Source organism: Leptopilina heterotoma, unplaced genomic scaffold (genome assembly GCF_015476425.1).
Source record: "Leptopilina heterotoma isolate Lh14 unplaced genomic scaffold, ASM1547642v1 Lhet_278, whole genome shotgun sequence".
Lineage (NCBI taxonomy): Eukaryota > Metazoa > Arthropoda > Insecta > Hymenoptera > Figitidae > Leptopilina > Leptopilina heterotoma.
The window spans coordinates 3,140,779-3,163,193 of record NW_025110986.1 but is presented as its reverse complement, the minus strand read 5'-3'; the positions used below and the strand labels follow the sequence as shown (position 1 = coordinate 3,163,193).

At 33.7% G+C, this 22,415-nt stretch overlaps 2 protein-coding genes across 8 annotated transcripts in view; one reads left to right on the top strand and one right to left on the bottom strand.

Annotated features, from left to right (window-relative positions):
• LOC122504074 (mucin-17-like) overlaps positions 1–22,415 on the bottom strand; it is a 1,014,141-nt gene that overhangs the window by 681,891 nt on the left and 309,835 nt on the right. The window lies entirely within an intron of this gene.
• LOC122504075 lies at positions 1,878–11,906 on the top strand. Its single transcript, XM_043614973.1, has 2 exons — positions 1,878–2,795; positions 9,846–11,906. Exon 2 carries the CDS (start codon positions 9,859–9,861, stop codon positions 11,053–11,055), a length of 1,197 nt encoding a protein of 398 aa, XP_043470908.1. The 5' UTR covers positions 1,878–2,795; positions 9,846–9,858; the 3' UTR covers positions 11,056–11,906.

The window sequence follows — 22,415 nt, the reverse complement described above, 5'->3', positions numbered from 1 at the left end:
ACTTTTCATGCGCCTCATATATATATATATATATATATATATATATATATATACTAGGGGGTATATATAGTATATATATACTTCGCCCCCCTGCGCGCCAACCCCCTATCTCTATTTTTATATTTATTTTAATTTTTATAAATTTAAAGTAATTTTTTCTTAACCCCTTGGCTGTCAACGAGATTTCCACTGTTTGGGCCAAAAGAGTGATGAAAAAATTGTTAATGGATTTTTATGAAACTTGGTACCCTAAGGTTTCTGGGGTCGCTGATTACGAATCTGACATCAGTTTTTCGAAATTCAAAATGGTGGATCCAAGATGGCGGAAATTTTTTCAAAATTCGTCGAATTTGCTTGAAACTTGTTACTCGGGGGTTTTAAGGGTCGCTGATTACGAATCTGAAATCAGTTTTTCAAAATTCAAAATATCTGGTTCAATATGGTGGAAATTTTTTTAAATTGATTGAATTTGTTTGAAACTGGTTAATCTGACATCAGTATGATAATTTTTGGTGAAATGAAATTTCGATAAATACCCTTAAAAAATAATGACAGATTCGTAATCAGCGACCCTAAAAACCCCCGAGTATTCAGCTTCAAGCCATTATAATTAATTTTTTATTTTGTTGTCCACCATATTGGATCCGCCATTTTGAATTTTGTAAAACTAATGTTAGATTCGTAATCAGCGACCCCAAAAACCTCCGAGTACTACGTTTCAAGTCAATCTGATCAATTGCGCATATATGCGTCATGAACCACTTTTGGCCAGTTTAGTTTTGCGCATATATGCGTCAGCGACAGTCAAAGGGTTAATATCAATGCATCTTAATAAATTGCATACAATACATGACAAAATACACATAGATTTTGACGTAATGTAACAATCGTTATGGACCTTTTTTATCTATATGTCAAAAATTAGATTAAACTCTGACATATATTTTGACCCATTTTAACCTATAGGTTGAAAAGGCGTCAAATTTTACATAGATTTTGACGTATCATAGATACGTTTATAGTCCTTTATTGTCCCTTTTTAAGTTGTAGTTAAATAAAAGTCAAATTACACATAGATTATGACGTAACTAAATGAGGGAGTAAAAATAAAACGTCAAAATTAGGTCAAAATGATAGGTGTAAGAGCAAACACAATTTTAAAATTACCTTACATTGTTAGGTCAGATGGCAAACTTCACCTCATCATTAAGTCTGCGCGCGGAAATTGTTTGACAAATTTTGACGTCTATGTCAAAGCTGCCCTCAAACTTGACCTAAATTTTGAGGGTAGCGGGAATTCTTTGTCAAATTTTGACGTCTGGGTCAAAACTGACCTCAAAATTGACCTAAATTTTGAGGGTAGTGGAAATTGTTTGTCAATTTTTGATGCGTAGGTCAAAACTGCCCTTAAAATTGACCTAAATTTTGAGGGTAGCGGGAATTCTTTGTCAAATTTTGACGCCTAGGTCAAAACTGCCCTCAAATTGACTTATATTAACTTTATGTGAGGCCGTTATTTATCCTCTTTTTTATATATATATATGTTTAAGGTAACAGATAGAGTGAAAGATAATGAGTAAAATTCAAGATACACTCGCCCCCCTGTAAACCTGTTTATTGAAAAAAGTTGTCCATTTTATTTACTCCATGTCCTTCATCGCATGAAAATAAAAGAGAGTAAGAGAGCAATTTCGTTAAGAAGGCATAAAGCATTCGTTTCAACTCGTAACAAGAAATAAAATCATTTTGATGCAATAAAGAAAATAACTCTTTCATTATTTTTAATAATGTAATAATAATAATAATAATAATAATAATAATAATAATCAAACGTATTTATCTATTTATCGTAGGGGAGATTGGGGAATTGTGGGCCACCAATATTGTACCAATATTGGCATAAGCTGGTGCTTGGGATATAACGGATTCGCCAAGCATCGGTTGTTAATGCTGCCATGTGATATAAAAACTTAGTTATCTGACATTTTGGTGAAAAATGAGTTTTTGGTATCAATGAACTCGTAAGAAAAAACTGCGTCTAATAGTTATAGTTTAAATTTTTTTTACAAATTATTGTTTGTAAAAAATTAATATTAAAAATCTAAGAAATTGCAGAAAATGAAGGAATATTTGATAAAAAGTTAAGGAAAGGACTATGCGTAGTCCAAAAAACAAACGAGGCTACGAGCTCGAATGTAAGATTTGAAGGAAAAACTTAGTTAAAGGCATTTGTGTGTTTTTTGTATCAAATAAGTAGTCGAGTCTAAGCGTTGGATTTGAAATAAAAACTTTGCATATGCAACGCTTGCAATTACCTAAGTTATTCCGTCAAAAAGTCAGTCGAGACAGAGCCGAACGACTACTTAACTGCATTCGGCTAAACTCGGTTTATCCTCGGGTCGCAAGCAGCAAGCAGCCGTCCCCTTACCACATGACCCTGTAACGTTTTATTACGTTTCTGTTCTACTGACAATCCTTGTTGTTACTCAGATTGAATAATTCATATTAATATTATATTTTCAAATTATATTTCGCGCCTTAGCGCCAAACTTCAACACCAGGCGTCGCGCACGCCAAAAACAGCAGACGACAAAAAGCACATGTTGCTTTTGACCGGCAAGAGACGCCAGATTGGTGTGAACCATAAGTGCGAAAACGCACCATTGCGCATAATTAATATAATTGTATTTTTATTCCTTGTGCCAAATAAATTGTTGTTTATTGTGAGTGCGCTAATTATTTCCGCCGTTTCCAGCGTCATAATCGCTAATTTCAGTTGTGGGAATACAAAAAAGGTTAGTCTTCTAATTTCGTTTTTCTTGGCTTGTCACCGAAGGAAGGAGGAGATATCTTTCGAGCAGTGGATTCCTGGTTGGTAATTGTGTCTCGCAATATGAGTCGAACCCTTACTCTATTTTTACAATAAATTCTTATATTGTTGGTCACATTTTTGGCGCCCAACGTTATCTTTTAACCAAAATTGTGCCCTTGCCACATTTTTGGCACCTAACGCATATTTTAACAAATTTCTTTAAAATTCATTTCTCTTTGTGCGAGTCTTCGTTGAGAGTTCCCCTCGCGTCGCCATTGTGACGTCACGCCAGGGCCACTCTCTGATCACTCACACAACCATATGACTGTGTCGCGCCTGAAAAGCAATACACTTGCCATTCTTGTAAATAACTTAGCACTTTTCTAAATTATCCTCGCGCATTAAAGTCATATTATTATCAAACAAAAAAAAATATATATAAAACCCAACCAGGTTCCCTCAGCTCAATTAATAGACATTGAAAAGAAAAATTATTCTTGTAAATTGCTATTATTCAATCACTTTTATTAAAAAATAAAGCATGAATATTTCCTTTTCTGCTATCTCACTGCTTGTATTCGCACCAATCTCAATACACTTCGCATGAATCATGAAATTTACAACTGTCAACAAATTATTTCGACTAAATAATTAACTTTACTCAAAATTAAAATACGTAATGTAAATTTCAGACTACACTTTACTTAAAATATCTTTGTTTTTTTTTTCAAAATATTTCTAGTATAGTACATGCAAGAAAATAAAAACATATTTTTTCGCTTCGCTCAAACTTTATACTTACGCTACGCTTACTATTTATTTTTTCGCTGCGCTTACTATTATTTTGCTTTCTCAACGCCTTTGTTTTTTCGCGTAAACTACTTAGCAACAATTATTTAATAAATTTTTTTGTAGAAATTGTATAATACATCGACTTAAACATTTTATTTTAATATTGTTTTTCTCCGTAAAAATAACAATCATGATTGACAATTTTTAAACAATTTCCTTCTTTATAACAAAAAAAAGGGAATTACGAATCTCCAGCTTAATTAGCGCGATGAAAACACAGCTGTGTTTACTATCACAACACAAATACCTTGCTTCTTTCAGGTCTTCGAAATTACAGAAATAATGAAATTTTAATTTTATTTCGATGATCTCTGCATAATCTTTCTATTAAAGAGAGAAACTATTTTTAAAAAAAAGGGAATCTAATCAATTAAAAAAAAAAAAAAAATAATTTTATTAATAAAAGTTTGATTTTGAAACAAAAGAAACAAAATGTATTAAAAGATAAAGTAACTTGTCTTTAATTAACAAAATTAAAATAAATTAAAATTTTTTTTTTCCTTTTTCTCTCTCATTTTCCTTTAAATTGACAAAATAAAGTTTTATTGAGATTTGATTATCAAAATAAAATCTTATTATTGATGATTAAATTAGCAAAATAACCTTATTAAAAATCAGATTAACAAAATAAAATTTTATTAGTAATTAAGTTGATGAGATGAAATTTTATTAAAAATAAAATTAATAGAATAAAATTCTTTTATTAACAATTAGAATGATGAAATAAAATCTATTGAAATTTTTTCTTTCTAACAAAGGAAAATGCTTATTTAATTATGGGAAGAAGAAGCCCTAAAAAGAACGAAAAACAAAAACCAAAAACACGTTCCCAAACAAGCGCATTTAGAGATTCCGACAAAATGTGGAGAACACCACCCAAAGAAAACAAAACAACCCCCACAAACCCTAAAAATTCAGATAATAACACTGCGCGTACTGAAACAGTCACCAACACCGCACACGTTCCACAAGAAGAAACGTGGAGCGCAACTAAAGAAAATTTAGAAATTATTTTTTCACAAAATCAAAATCAAAGACCCCCCTCACCAACGGAAAATTTTAGCCCAATAAATAACACCGACATAGAATCAGAAACAACTAGCGCAAATACAACTCCAATTCACGAGTGGAACATTTTTAAAAATAACACACTAAAAGACACTCATAAAGTCAACCCTTCACAACCTTCATCAGGAACACTTCCTAAAATAACGCTTCATCGCCGCGTTCATAAATCTAAAGCACAAAAAACCCCAGTATCTAACACACAATTAAATCATTTTTACACACGAATAGAAAGTCTCGCAATCGGCCAAGCGGAAGAAAATAAAAAATTCAAAAATGATATGCATCAAATATTCCGACAACATCTCGAAAATACGCGTCAACAAACACTCGACGCGTACAAAGAAAATCGACTTGAAATAACCGCGCTAAGAAAAGAAACAACTAAATCGATTGAAAAACTTCGTGCTGAAATGTCAGCGAACATACAGGACCTCACAAAAAAAATGTCACAAATGCAAACGAGACATGCGCCATCCCCGTGGAACGACTCTCGTTGGGCATTCGACGACAGTGGCGAACACATCGCGCAACAGGTTAGTTTACCCCCCACTACAACCACAAACACGGTCACATTCACGGGTAACACTTCGACTACAACGCAAAGCGCAACCACAGTCATAGCGCCGATACACCCCCCACTATCGTTCACACCTTTGCGACAAGGACCCCCTGCAAATCGCACACTACATTTCGCAGAACAACCAGATTTAATGTTTCCAACTCCCGAAAATGTAAACGACAGAAACCAACACGATTTAATTGACCTTCCCTTGAACCCAGTTCTCAACGCCTCCACCGCGCAACGAACTCAAGTCCCAAACTTACATAAAATCATTAAATCGTGGGATCTCAAATTTCCGGGAAAACAAGACGCAAACGAATTTCTCGACGAATTTGAAAGGAAAATGACTGCTTCAGCGATAAATCCCAATGACGCGCTCCCAATTTTCTCCCAAACTCTATCAGATACCGCGTTCTCATGGTTCAACATGTTTCGTCACAAATGGACAACATGGACAGAATTTTCCACGTCATTCCGAAAAACATTTAGTGATGTTAACGATGACAACCAAATTCTGAACAAAATCCACCGCGCAGTTCAGTTAGAAAATGAAACAGGGATAGATTTCGTCATAAAAATCGGCGCGCTTTATAACAAATTAAGAAATAAAATTCCGGAAAACATCCAACTTGACAAAATTTATTTAAGTTTACATTCCGAATTAATTTCTCTTTTTGATCGCGACAGTTTTACAACGTATGAACAACTTTTAGATCAGATCCGCAAATACCAAGAAAAAATAGATTTTATGCAGCAATCAAATAAATTGCGCGAACAAGACTCAAAACGGTCCCGTAACCCGCGCAATAGAAATCAATTAAACGCAATTGATTCGCAAACCTCGCAATCTAAAAATTCTTCAGACGAATCAACCGAAAAAGAAACTAAAACAGAAACAAAACAAAAACAAGCGAAAAAGGTCAAACAAAAAGCGACACCAGAGCCTGAACAAAAGTTAAATAAAATAGACATTTATCAAAAACAGTTCGAGTCTCTTAAACAAAAATTAAATATAAGCGACACAGAAAATGCTAAAACGAGTAAATCGAAGAGCGCTTTGATCAGTCCGAATAAATCTTCGTCTTCTCATAGATCGCGCAAACGTTCAACTTCTACTTCTTCTCGCTCCTCAAGCTCTGCTTCGTCGCAGAAAGGGGGGGAAAAGCGTAGATCGTCTGCGCACAAGAAAAGCGAAAATCCTCGTGGTCGTGGAAATGGCCATCGAGGCGGTAATAATCAAAATAATCGCGGACGCGGTTACAACAATGGTTGGAATGGTAGTGGCCGTGGTCGCAATTACAACCAAGACTACTACCATAATTCCCCCCACTCTCCGCAATACTACCAGCTAGATTGCCAGTGCAGCGCGCAAAACACGAGACCTCCTTGTCCTCCGCACGCGCCTCCACCACAACCAACGCAGCCACCATGGCACGGTAATTACAACCGCGATTATCCACAAAACTACGGTCACAACGCGCAAGATAATCAATCAAAAAACGACAGAGATGCCAGGAGAGACTAGATCTCCCTGGCAAAACCCCACCAAAACAAAACGAAAATCGACCGATAAATTACTCAAACGAAATTGATACTCATTCAAATTCGGAAAGCATCCCTATCGCTAATGAACCAACGTACAATCCTCAAATAGCATCAACGCTAAACAAAGCGCATGCAGGTAGGATTGATACTAGTGATTCTGAGAGCGATTATGATGATTGCTTATATTCTGAATCTGAAACTGAGTACTCTGAATCTGAGGAAGATTGCTCTCCCACAATAGGCACGTGCATATCTTCACTCAGATCGTTGCCACTGATTAATCAGTCGAACAATTTATTTGTATTGACTGATAAAACTAAGCGCAGAGTACACAAAGGGCACGCATCGCCCTCACCGCCTCAGGAAAGATGTACAATTTCCACGGTAATCAAAATCGGTAACGAAAGAATAACAGCGCTTCTTGACACAGGTAGTGATCGAACTTTCATGTCAGGAGAACTTTTCGACAAACTCGAAAGTTTAGCTAACGGCGATCCGATTAAGGATGCGATAACGCGTGCCGGCGTACAACTCGCGCAACGCGATCACGTAGCCGCACCTCGCCATTCCGTAAAATTCGACATCGAAATAGATAATTGCCACGGTGAAATATGGTTTGCCGTTCTCGACGGTCTAACTACACCAGTCATTTTAGGCATGGACTTTATAACTAGTTGGCAAGTTATTATTGACGCAAGCCAAGGTTATTGGTCCATGAAAGGGTCCACGATTCGTCACCCTTTAGGCTCCAACTCCAATACGCGTAGCTTCCTAAATTCGGCTCAACTAATCGAATTATCCCCGGAACAAAGGAATAAATTAAATGCGTTTTTAGATGATAAATTATCGAAATTTACCTCTGGAACCGGTGTCACAAATCTAACGACACACGTTATAGAGCTGACCGATCCAACGCCATTTAAATTAAAACCCTATCGCCGTAGCTTAGAAGCGAACAAAATCATTAATGATCAAATTGATGTTTACTTAGATAAAAAGTTTATAGTTAGAAGCAACGGACGCTTTGCAAGCCCAGTAGTGCTCACTTATCGACAAAGATGGCTTAAAACCAAACGCTAAGCGAGTCGAATCAATCCTCGAACGAGCAACTCCTCGTAACCGAAAAGAGTTGCGCCGGTTTAACGGCTCAGTGAACTGGTATCACCGTCACTTGCGCAATATTGCAAAAGTGCAAGGACCGCTAAATAAATTAGCGAGTTCCAAGGTACCTTGGAACTGGACCGAAGAACACGAGGCCGCGTTCAACGAAGTTAAGGAATCCTTAAAAAGCGCCTTGACTTTAGTCGCGCCTAGGCCCGGTTTACCCCTCTACTTGTATACCGATGCAAGCGACACCGGTATCGGTGCTATCTTGACACAGCAAGATGGAGAAAAAGAATACTTAATCACATGCCTAAGCAGACCTTTAAGAGGTGCTGAATTAAATTACACCACCACTGAAAAGGAATGCTTGGCTGTGATTTTCGCTATTAAGAAGCTCCGCTGCTACCTCGAATGCGCTGAATTTACTGTAATCACAGATCATTCCAGTTTAATTTGGTTGCAAGGTCTCAAGGACCCAAAAGGTAGACTTGCGCGATGGGCTCTCGAGCTGTCCGCAAATAACGTCAAGATTGAGCACAGAAAAGGTACGACTAATGAAGCGCCGGATACGCTTTCGCGACTTTACGAAGACGATACTAGTGATACGCTCGTTACCGAACTAAATTCCGTTAAAAGTCAAAGTTGGTACGACCAGATGCTAGAAAAAGCTCGTAAAGATCCCTCGCGCTACGAAAGATATAAAGTTGATTTGAACAATCAACTATACTATTATAAACCAAATATGGTTAAAGAAACCATCGGCGATAATAACGCCTGGAAAAAGATCCTTAAAGAAAATGAAATTTTACCGATTATTACCGAACATCATTGCACTACTCAATCCGCGCACCAAGGCATCAATAAAACTTATCTTTCGATAATTAATCATTTTTATTGGCCCGGTATGCGCGAAGACATCAAGCGTTACGTTAATGAATGCGAGATTTGCCTCAAGTGTAAGCCGAAAAATACGCCCCCACAAGGTTTAATCTATCCGCGCAAAATTACGGAACCCTGGGAAACAGTGTCACTCGATATCGTAGGTCCCCTACCTCGGTCAAAATCCGGTAAAAATTATATCTTAGTTTGTGAAGACACGTATACTCGTTACATTGACTGCTTCGCGCTTTCTAAAGCAGACGGTCCCAAGATTGTAAAATCTTTAAACACCCTTGTTAACCGCTGGGGAGCGCCTAGAATTGTCATCACCGACAACGGTACAGAGTTCGTAAATCGGAATATCACATCGTTTTTACAAAAAATCGGTTCGGTACAACGGACAACACCCGTATACCATCCTCAGGCCAATCCTGTCGAGCGCGTAAACCGTAATTTGAAAACAATGTTAGCAAGCCTCCTCGGCGAAAATCAACGCGAATGGGATGTTCTGCTCGAAGATATCCAGTTCGCCTACAACACCACTGTACACACATCCCTTGGAGTCACTCCAGCTTTCTTAAATTTCGCTCGCGAACCGAGACGAATAGGCGAACCGCCACGTGACACAAACACAGACGTTAAAATTGACGAAACAATTAACACATGGTTAGATCGAATAAAACATATAGATGCGCTTCGCGCAAAAGTTGAACAATTCATGAAAAAGGCTAGTAAGAAGCAAGGCAAGATATATAACAAAAATCGAAAGAATAATATTGACTTTCAACCTGGAGATCTCGTATTCTACCCTAATAATGTCTTGTCTAACGCTGCACGTGGTTATAGTTCTAAACTAGCGCCACGTTATAAAGGTCCAGCAACAGTTCTAGAAAAATTGTCACCCATGATAGTTGTTATCGGCAATTCGCATGGCAAAAAGTTAGGAAAATATCATATAAACGACTTAAAACCTGCAAGAAAGAATCTTCGATCGCGCTCTACGTTGTAAAATTTCTATTACAGATATACGATCACCATGGAACCAGCACCCAACGACAACACGAACAACGCTACTGGATCTGCCCTACAAGAGATTCCGGTTCTGTGCATTACGCCACTTCCCGAAGACCAAGGCGAACCCAGCAGCGCCGTCACTCTCGAGCAACCACCAAGTGGTCTGGTTGTTTTACGCAAGACAACCTTAGAAACCCTCCTAGCCGAACGTGACGACCTTAAAGAAAAGTTAACTACTATTCAACAACAATTATCCTCTTTTGAAGAAAAAGAAAAACTAAATTGCGCAACGACCAGCAAGACCGCCGACCATAAGGAAGAACACTACCAATTTATGGCGGATTTGAACAAGGAACGCTACAACCTAACAAACACGATCTCAGAACTCCAGAAAGAGATCACTGATCTAAAAGTCGAACGCGCCACCATGAAGAAAGATCTCGATTCATATGAAGCCGATTTCAACCGAGTTTGCGACGATTACTCTTACCAGGAAGACTACAGCCTCCGCCTCAAGAAACTCTTTTACAACACGGTATCCGAAGTATGCCATGCTCTCGCAAATTTGCGCGAACCGAAGCTGAGACCTAAGGCCCCCGAAGGCTGCCTTAACTGTGGTATCAGCGGGCATAGTTTTCGTTCCTGTCAAAGGAAGTATAACGGACGTTTCTGTCAAACCTGCGCACACCCCGACTTTTCAACCGAAGAATGTCCTTGGCCTCACTACCCTAATGGACCCTCTAGCATTCCCGAAAGCAGCAGATGTAAATCGTGCTGGCAATCAAAGACTACGCCAAACCCGCATTGCGCTGAGTGCCGTCGAAGAATGATAAGAGAAAATACCATTAAGCGCAATAAACTCGCCCAAGAATTAGAAGATGCATCATTCTCACTCCCTTCCACCAGTCAATCAATGAAGGATGGAAGACAAGCAACTCGCACCATCATCGCTCCCCCAGCTTCTCAAGCCCAGCAGATGGCCATTACGTCAGTTGTAACTAACAACTCTAAGAGCGAATTTTGCATTCAATCCGAACCAAAAGCCGAGATTGGAATGCAGCCTTCTACTCAGCCAGCAAATCCCAAGACTGCTCTGCAAAACGCGCAACCCAACGAAGAGCCAACGGTTTCACAAGACCCAATAGTTGAACCATTAATGCTCTCACCCCAAGTACAGCCCAGTAATGTGCAGAACCTGCCATTAAAACTTTTCCAATAAAGCAAATCTAATTGAAATATGTTGTTAGATATAATTATATTAATTAATATCCCACAACTGATTATTAAGACGAGAAGTGAGATATCAGATAAGTTTTGATTTCAGATTCTTTTCCTTCCTTTCATTCAGTTATCTTTGCATCTCAATTTTTAATGCTTTGTTTTATTCCTAAATCATTCTAATAATTATTCAATTCTAACTTAAAAGGTTTAGTCTCTTTTGCAAGCCAAGGATTATGGGTTGGAGAGATTTAGCCAAACGACTCAATCCTGGGTAGCAACAACGATTTAGGAAGGGGGAATTGTAACGTTTTATTACGTTTCTGTTCTACTGACAATCCTTGTTGTTACTCAGATTGAATAATTCATATTAATATTATATTTTCAAATTATATTTCGCGCCTTAGCGCCAAACTTCAACACCAGGCGTCGCGCACGCCAAAAACAGCAGACGACAAAAAGCACATGTTGCTTTTGACCGGCAAGAGACGCCAGATTGGTGTGAACCATAAGTGCGAAAACGCACCATTGCGCATAATTAATATAATTGTATTTTTATTCCTTGTGCCAAATAAATTGTTGTTTATTGTGAGTGCGCTAATTATTTCCGCCGTTTCCAGCGTCATAATCGCTAATTTCAGTTGTGGGAATACAAAAAAGGTTAGTCTTCTAATTTCGTTTTTCTTGGCTTGTCACCGAAGGAAGGAGGAGATATCTTTCGAGCAGTGGATTCCTGGTTGGTAATTGTGTCTCGCAATATGAGTCGAACCCTTACTCTATTTTTACAATAAATTCTTATATTGTTGGTCACAACCCCAATGGGAAATTAACAACTGGCGTAGTACTGCGCCAGCACTGGCAGCACTGGGATGATAACGCCGTCTGGCGCTGCCGAAGTACTGTCTGTCAGTGCTGCCAGACAGCGCTGGCGCAGCATTGGACCAGTGCTGGCTCAGAATATTGCCGCAATAAATGCCGTATTGTTATTAATTAGTCATAAATTCATAATTATAAATTATTTAACAACAAAATGGTAAATAATATTAATAAATAGTTATTATTCATAAAATATTTCTCTTCTTAAAGAAATTGTATTAAAGATGGAGACTAACAATGGATATAGTAAATGAAGTAGAAAAAAAGGGTGTACTTCCGAATAAGGGGGACCTCCGATTTCAATAAAAATTGGTATACCAACGTATTTTGATGCGCTGATTACGAAAATGATAATGAAATTTGACGCAAATTTCATCTTTATGGTGAAAATCATAAAAAAACCATAAATTGTGGTTTTTTGCGTATAATTCGTAAAAAACGAAAAATTTTGTAAAACTTTTTAAACAAAAGTTATAGAACTCACCAAAATACACATTTTATGTTCCTATCATTATTTGCTAAAATCCATTATTTTCCAAAAAAATGTAAAAAACCATAAAATACCATAAAAAAGGGTCAAAAAATACTTTTGCTCAAAATAACAGCCAATTTTAACAAAATACAGTTCCTTTACGTATTTTGATACTCTGATCACGAAAATCATATTGAAAATTGGTGCAAATTTAATGATTATGGTAAAAAACCATAAAAAAACCCATAAAATAACCATAAAATGGTGGTTTTTTGCCTCAATTCGTGTACCGTTGCTCTATGCATACAGAAAGGGAGTCAAATTTACTTCCTAGTTGGTGCTAGAAGGTACACAACCCAGACCGAGACCCCTACAACAAGTCCCCCCCAAAAAACCTTTTTTAAGGGCCCAAGGGGGGAACAGCTGAGAGGCGGGCGAAGCCCGACTCAGGTCGTGTGCCCTTGCTCTGTGCATACAGAAAGGGAGTCAAATTTACTTCCGAGCTGGTACTAGAAGGAACACAACCCAGACCTGAGCCTACAACGTGTCCCCCCCAAAAAACTTTTTTTAGGGCCCTAGGGGGTACAGCTTAGGTCGTGTGCCCTTGCTCTTTGCATACAGAAAGGGAGTTAAATTTACTTCCTAGTTGGTACTAGAAGGTACACAACCCAGACCGAGCCACGAACTGAGGCAAAAACCATAATTTTATGGGTTTTTTATGGTTTTTACCATAATCATTAAATTTGCACTAATTTTCAATATGATTTTCGTGATTAAAGTATCAAAATACGTAAAGGAACTGTATTTTGTTAAAATTGGTTGTTATTTTAAGCAAAAGTATTTTTTGTCCCCTTTTTATGGTATTTTATGGTTTTTTACATTTTTCTCGGAAAATAATGGATTTTAGCAAATAATGATAAGAACATAAAATGTGTATTTTGGTGAGTTCTATAACTTTTGTTTAAAAAGTTTTTCAAAATTTTTCGTTTTTTACGAATTATACGCAAAAAACCACAATTTATGGTTTTTTATGGTTTCCACCATAAAGATGAAATTTGCGCCAAATTTCATTATCATTTTTGTAATCAGCGCATCAAAATACGTTAGTATACCAATTTTTATTGAAATCGGAGGTCCCCCTTATTCGGAAGTATATCCGAAAAAAATTGTTTATAACATTTAAAAATCAAATAATAAACAATTACAGTAAGTGTGCATTAGATTTTCATATTTTAGTACCTAACGATTGGAATCTAGAAATATCGCAAACCTATGAAAATAAACAAAATTGCTGACGAGGGGAATCGAACCTACGACCTACGGACTAACAGACTAACGCTCTAACCACTATGCTAACGACACATGTGTACAGTAAATTATTAATATCTCAGTATCATTCAGACATACAATTATTGAGTCAAAGATGAGAAAAAAATAGGGATACGTTAGAAATAATAAATTGAAATCAAATAAATTAAACTAAATTTTTAATAATTAAATTAAATTACTTTACTTATTGCATTTAACATTTTACGTAATTCTTAAATTACGTGGTAATTTATTAATAATTTTTTATTCATAGTAAGAAGTATAATAGTATTTTAATAGGAACCAAATTATTATTGAGATTAAAGTTTAAATTTTGTTTATAATTTTAATTTGTTTAAATAATTTATTATTTACAAAATTAGACAATTGTGTTAAATTGTTATTATTAAATTTAATAAGAATAAAAAATGAACAACTGAAAAGTAAAATATTAATTTTTTTCAATAAATTTATATTTATAAACATTTATAAACTTTTTTTATAATTTTTTTCAAGTTTATGTCAAAAAAGCAATGTTGGCAAAGAGCGTTGTGAACAATTTTTCTATACTCAGCCAGCACTTGCCGCCGTGGCTTGTCCAAGCTTTGGCGAAACAAAAATTCTGTACTGCGCCAGCACTAATTGTCGAGGCTCGGCTAGACTACGCCGAACAATCGTCTGAGTACTAAGCCAGTGGTGAACATCGGCACTACACTGGCATTTCCCATTGGGACGTCATTGTCAGTTAGGTAAGTTTTTCCATCAAATCGGAGGACCGAGCTCGCGTACATTTTTGTTGAGCAACTACGCAAAGGACTTTACCTAACTTTTTACTTCATATTTGCATTCGGAAAAACACGCAAGTGTTCTTTTTCATATAATTTGTTTAAATAATTAATTTTTTATTTCATAATTAAATAGAGCACCATCATTATACCCAGTATGTGAAGTTGAATTGAACAATTTTTTAATTTTTATTAGGGTTCTGAAAGCAAACAGTTTTTCCTTATTTTCTCGTTTCGATATAAATGTCAGTTAACTAAGTTTTTATTTCAAACGGCAGAATATTGGTCCAATATTGGCCAAATATTGCACTATAAAAAAAGGTTCTAAATTAGAGCTGATTTCGGTATTAAAATAGAACTAAATTACGATTTAGTACCAAAATTGGTACTAAATTAGTACCTTTCTTTTTACAGTGTGACAACCAAGAGAAAAAAAATTTTTTTTAAATAAACTTTTTTAATTAAATAATAATAATAAATTAATGTTTATAATAATTTTTGTTTAATATAGGTATTTATTTGTCTAATTATTTATTTTTAATAATTTATGTAAATAATAAATTATTTATTATTTATAAATTATAACTGCTTTTAACATATAGCAGCTATTAGGAAATAGCATTCTGCAAAAAATTCTATCAATGAAAAATCAATGATAGGCGAGAAAAGTTAGAGCTTCCCTCTTGCGGCAGAGATTGCAATTGCAGTTTACGTGATAATTCTTAGGCTGAAGTCCCATGGCAGCGTATTGCGTTGCGTTTTTTAACTAGGCCATGAGTGTGAGAGAGATACAGATATATGTTTGCTCTATTTGCACTCATTGCCTACACGGAAAAAAATAGTCGCAGAAATTTTCAGCGACTAATCGAAGACTCTCGGATATGAACGAATCTTTTATAGACTTTTAGAAATGTTCTACGATTTTAGCAGAAATTCTCCAAAAAAAAGTCGAGGACTTTCTAGAAACCTAGTAGCGGAAAACAGTCTCGGAATTATTCTAACACTTCATAGAAGGTTTCGTCGACGAGTCGCGGAAAATGGTGCGCACAAAAGTTGCGCGCGTTAAAACCAATAAACACTGTTTTTTTAACATTTTTTTTTAACAATTTATGACAATTGATTGTCAAGATTATTATTATTTTTATTATTCAATGTGTCGATATTAATATATACATTAAAAAATTCTAAATAATTTCCGCGACTGTCAATTAAAAATTAGAACGCTGTAGAGTAAATTCAGGTTTGTAATTTTCCGCGACTGTGGCGGAATCGGTTACATGCGCGTGGAGTCTTCATTTTCTTCGACAGTCGCGGAAAGTTTCTTCAAATGTAGTCTATTTCTTCAAAAACTGTGAATATGATTTTTAAAACACTTTCCACTTAATCCGAGAGTCTTCAACAAAGTCGAGGAAAATTTCCGCGACTTATTTTTTCCGTGTAGTTACAAAACGCAACGCAAAACGCTACCATGGGACTTCAGCCTTATCTCTGCTGCAAGAATATTTTTTTTCTGTTGCTTAATATTTTTTCATTAAAGTTATAAACAATTTTAATCAAATTATTTATTGTTGTGTAAAAATTGTTGCGTGTTATTTTAACAAATAATATTTTTAAAAATTCGGTGTTAAAATAACACTTTGTATTTTAACAGGATACCGGTAAAAAAATCGATTTTTCACATTTAATGGTTGTTAATATGTACTTTGTTTACAACAATTGTTTATTACTTCATTGAAAAAAAATTGGTAAATATAGAGGAGAGTTGTCAGGGTTGATCAGTGGTTAGGGTTGAGCCACCGCGTTTATTTTGTTTTATCACACTAGCGCCATCTGCATTTGTACCTAAATTCTTGCTACTAATGTCAGCAAACTTTTCACATAAGTCGCAATGAAGTATACGAACGTATACTTGTGTATTGTGCGACTCACAATCAGTGATTTAGGCTCAGCAAAAGCTTTTTTGCGATGTCAAAAAACGAGAACTAAATGTAGAAGAAATATGTCAAAGACAAAATAAGATTATATATGTGACCTGGACAGTGAAACGGGACCTTACGTGCGAAAACAAGTTTTCGAGAAAACAGCAGTTAAAGTTTAACTTAGAAAAACCCTTGTAACTTTTTTAAATATTAATATTTTTTAATCAATTTAGGCTTATTTTCTTCACCGTGGATCACAGTATCAAAATAAAAAACATACAAGTAATGAAATTTTTTTTTTTAATAATTGTTTATATAAATTAATAACAAACTTACCAAACACAGAAAAAATAATCTTAGTTTTTTAAATAGCAACAATAAGTATAAATAAGTGACACATGTTTGTTAGAGTTTTCGAGGCCACTGATTACATATATATGATGTTAAATTGCCAATTTGACAGTTGACAGCTGTCAACTTCTCTAAAAAGTGATCGTTTTTTATAAAAAAGTCAATAATAAGGTTTTTGAGGTCACTAATTACGAATAAGATATTAAATTTGAATTTTAACTGTTGCCAGTTGTCAAAGAAACTGTCAACTTTTCAAAATAATAAAAAATTATCGTCTTCCTTATTTTAATTTTTATAATAACAAAAAAATCAGTTTTTTCGTATTTTTACTCTTGTTTCTTTTGACTTTAAAAATTTTTTTACATCACTTCTAATCAACTTATGACTTTTTGTTTTCACCATCTTAAAGAGCGTTTCAAACTCTATCCGAATCAACAAAAATGTAAAAAATGATTTTTTGACACGTATAAGGTCCCTTTTTATAGACCAGGTCACATATAATCTTATTTTGTCTTTGGCATATTAAACTTATATTATATTTGGCATATTAAACATAGTAAAACTTATAAGTTTACTAAAATTGTTCATTTATTTTTCTACAGTGGCTCAACTCTGACAACCATAATCTTTTCACCTTCACTTGATGCTAATTTCGGAATTTGTTTATAGAAATTGTTTATAAAGTTGTTAAATAATTATCAATAATTTTTATCTCAAAGATTCATCAGGAAAACAGTAAAAAATCGGTGAAAGAAGAAACAATTTTTTTCAGTTTTAATTGTTATCAATTTTTAATTTGTTTATAAAATTGTTTATAACATATAAATAATAATGTTAAACTATTTATATCTTTTAAGGAGGTTGTTTACAGGTATTCAGACCTTCAGAAAAAATATTGAATTGACATTAAAGAATTTTTTAATATTATTGTTATTCGTATTTTCTGGAAGAACAAATATCAATTTTCAAGAAAAAAATTTGAATTTTACAAAAATTGTTTATTTAGTCATTTTTGCATATGATCAAAGTTTTCTTCATATTAGAAGGTTAAACTTTTTCAAAACTTATTCGATTTAAGTCTATGATGGCTTATTTTCTTCAGAAAATGATTCTCTATAACTTGACAGCTCAGATTTATAAACAAATACACCGTTTTGAAAATATGCTTATTTGTTTAAAAAAAATTTTTTAAATTAAATCACTTTTTTTAAACAAATAAGCATATTTTCAAAACGGTGCATTTGTTTATAAATCTGAGCTGTCAAGTTATAGAGAATCATTTTCTGAAGAAAATAAGCCATCATAGACTTAAATCGAATAAGTTTTAAAAAAGTTTAACCTTTTAATATGAAGAAAACTTTGATCATATGCAAAATGACTAAATAAACAATTTTTGTAAGTTTCAAATTATTTTCTTGAAAATTGATATTTGTTCTTCCAGAAGATACGAATAACAATAATATTAAAAAATTCTTTAATGTCAATTCAATATTTTTTCTGAAGGTCTGCATACTTGTAAACAACCTCCTTAACATTCATTGCAACTAGAAAAATAAGATAATTGTTTACCCAGGTAGAAATTTCAATTCTATAATGACCACTCACTGGAAAGTTTTTCTAGATTCTGGACAGTGATTGACCAGAAAATTTGTCAAGTGATTGATTAGAAATGTAACGCGCTGCTTTAGCAGTCACTGGTTAGATTATCTGGCCAGTGACTGGCAAGTAACTGACCAGTAACTGGACAGTTTTCTGCTCAAAATCTAGAATAAAATATAATTTTTCCCGGCTTTTTTTATTTTGTTTATAATTACATATTTATTTATATTTTTGTGTTTATTCAAATAAAAATTGACTAATGAACAATTACTCTACCAATAACACTTAAATGTAAGAATGAAAAATTCGCACGCATGGGGGATCGAACCCTAGACCCTGGAGGCACAACGCATGTGCATTACCACGCAGCCACGGTGACTAGATAGTAACTTATCATAACTACAAGTTTAAGAACTGAAGTTCTATTCCGATTGTGACCAGAATTTCTGGCCAGTGACTTGTCAGAAGTAATAATCAGAAATCATGACCAGATAAACTGTTTAGTCACTTGTCAGACTTGACGGCTTATCTTGTCAAAATTTAGAAAAATGTAAACTTTGGTAATAATGTGACAGTGAAACGATCATAATTTTTATATAAAGTTACTTTAGACTTTTCTGTTTTTGACCGTATGGAACATAAAAATTATTTTTAATATCTAATTATAAATGATTGACTAAGAGTGTATTGGTCAGTTTCTGTGTCCGCAGTTTCTTTTTTTGATAATGTCAAGATTTTCTGGCTAGAGATTTGGAAAAATCTAGAATAATTCTTTTAATAGGATTCGGCAAGTTTTTCTGATCAGTGGTGGACCAGTTTTATTAGGTGGAATCTTAAATAATTCTTCAAATCAGTGACTAGCAAGTGTCTGGAAAGAAATTCTTGTCACTATTAAAATCAGATTTTCTGGTCAGTGACTTGACAAAAGTACTGTTCACAAAGGGGAATTGTTTTTATCCAGTGAAACTGGCCAGTCACTTATTCAGGACTGGACAGATTGTCGTGGCAAGTAAAACTCGCTCTCGACTCTACAGCTACTGGAAGGAAACAAATAATACTTGACAAATTTCTACCTGGGTAAGTAATAAAAATTGTTTAAAATAATGTTAAATATTAGTTAGTAGAAAAATATAATCAGAGATGTTATTTTTATACAGAGTTCAGTCTTATGTAATGAGAAAATATGTCTGCAATTTGTTTTTCTTCCTATTAACCATTTTTAGATATTTAGGCCGCCATTTTTAATTTCGAAAAAATAACAATTTCTCAAAACGACTAAATGAAAGGTCCATTTTGGACGCGTTTTCCAATCGAAAATATAATTGTAATGAAAGAAAACCCCATAACTTTTTGGCTTTATTTTTGTTTAAAAATTTGTTATGTCAATTAGTCATTTCATTTTGAACTTGGTTTATTTCGCTTTCGTTTAATCTTCTATATTGAACAAAGAATTTTATTTCTCGTCCATTTCTTTTTTTTTCTTTCTTTTTTGTATTGCTTTCGTAGAAAAAGTTCAATTTATATATAAAATTATTTTTCTCTATTCAAGCAATAATCTATTGATTGAATCTCGGCATTGGGAATTGAGAAATCGAATTAACTGGTAGCCAATTAATCGAAAGAAAGGTTCGCGCTCGCCACTCACTCGAGTCATTGCTTTCGAATTGGTTTGGCGGGATCAAATCCAGTTTCAGGAATACAAAAAAAGAAAGAAATAAACAAAAATAAAATCTTTTGCAACGTTCACTTTTTCCTTCCTTAATTTCTTGTTTTCTTTTTTTTTCTCTTCATTTTTTTGTGTTTTATACATCGTCAAGATACGCTCGTGCAGTTAACGCGCGAAACAACCACACTACACTTTGATTAGTTCTAAATTCTTTTCTCGAGAGAGAGAATTTCGTGGCTCGCTGTATTAAAATAAAAACTTCACTTTGAGAAAATGCCTTCGCATTTGCTCAGAAGAGCAACATTTTTGATAATTTAAACTATAGCATCAAATTATTGTTCATGTACTTTAAAATTGATAGCATCGATTAAAAATAAAAAAACACTAACTACTACATGCTATTTAATTTACAACAGATTTAATTATACCTGGGTACGTCCATGCATAAAAAATCAAAGTTGTCCCCTAGTTCTTCAATTTTGTTGAAACTTCAACATTTTAAAGTGGAAAACATGCCAGTAAAAAGCCCAAAATCGATTTCGAAAAATTTTGAAAAATTTTGGATTTACGAGGTTTTTAAAATTTTTTTTCAAATTTTGAAAATGATATACAGTAGAAAAGCTATCCGTCAGTCATAGGAAAGTATGGGAATCGCATAAGTCTGTCTCACTCCCACTCATGGGATATGACTGACGTGGTAGGTTTTCGTACTGTATATATCAAAGAAAAATGAATGAAATTTAATGAAATTTTCAGGATATGCTTATTGTCTACTTACAATTTAGAAAAATACTTCGTAAGAAAAAAAAATTTTTTTAAACAAATTGTTTAAAAAATAATTTTTAAATAAACAAATTTTGGAAAGTGTAATTTTATTTTGCTTTTAATCAAAATTGTTATTGTTACGACATGAGATATCGTGAAAAAGATAAAACTTTGTATAAAAAAAATATATATACTAAAGAGATTTAATAATTTAAATAATTATAAAATTTTGATTTCCTTTAAAGAGAAGTTCACAAAAATAAAAAAAAGAAGTAATTTGTCTATTTAAAAGTGAATTTAAATTGTAAGAAATTTATGTCTATAATCTCGAGCGGCAAAAATGATAGATCGTGGGATCTTGTTTAGTTTTAAGAGTTGAAACTCACCTTATTGTTATTAAGGAAAAAGGAAGGAAAGAAAAGAAACTAGATAGTTAGAATCTTGATTTATTACACAACTTACTAATTTCTTTATATGTTGATTAAATATCCAAAAGTTTGTTATTAACACACCAGTCAGTAAAATTCACAAAGGATAATGAGTTAATTCACGAATTTCCTTTAATGATTTATATTATTTTACTCTCTAAATCTGAATTAGTAGAAAGTTACTAATGAAATGACGAAAAGTCTTCCACCAAATGATTTAGTAATAATTTTACTAACAAATAGTAAAATTTTACTAATTATTAGTAGATTTTACTAATTGCTTAGTAGAATTCTACTAACAATTAGTAGAACTGTTTTATTAGTAGTCGATAAAACAGTTTCGCACGAATTCATTTAGTAAAAAAGTGACTTTCAATTAGTGGAATTCTACTAAGACATTAGTAAAATATTACTAAAAATTAGTAATATTCTACTAATTGAAAAGGGGAAAAGTCTTCCATGAAAACTACTAAAAATTAGTAAAATTTTACTATTTCTTAGTAGAATTCTACTAATTCAGATTTAGAGAGTAAGTACACAATTTATAAAATTTTGATTAAAAAATAAGTAAGGTAAAAGCACCAGTACCTGGACAAAGCGTAATTTTGAACTAGTACATGGACAGCAGATAAAAATTTATATTAAAATTACTTCCAAAAATAGAAATAAATTTTTTACATAGTCTTCAGAATATTAATTTCAGGTAAAATTAAATTTTTTTGTTTTACAATTAAGATTTATATTAAAAAAATTAAATTAAATATTTCTTCTAAAACTGATCAATACATAGTCATTTTTGAGCGATTTTCTTGATTTTGGTCGCTATTGATTTACGGTAAAACAAGCATTAATATCGATTTACAATATGTGAAATAGCTTTTGTTTAAATAAAAATACATAATTCTACCTATAATATAAATCAAATTGTCATTAGCCATGTTTTTCACTATAAAATAAAGTGTCCAAGTTTACCAGTCGGTTTTAAAACTCGCGCCGCAATAGTTGGACAAAGTGCTTGCGTCTGTCCAAGTTTAGCTGCCACATTAGAAGCGACGAGCATTACTTGGACATACGTATTTTGTGTTTATACTTAACCTCAAAACTTGTGAACTTTTGTAAACAACAGGTGAGTATTGTGATTAATAATAACAAAAATCGTTTTAGAATTTTATAATGTAGAGAAATGTAATTA

Excerpts from the sequence above, each read along its gene's own strand:
- LOC122504075 (XM_043614973.1), top strand. The coding sequence starts at position 9,859 with ATGGAACCAGCACCCAACGACAACACGAACAACGCTACTGGATCTGCC.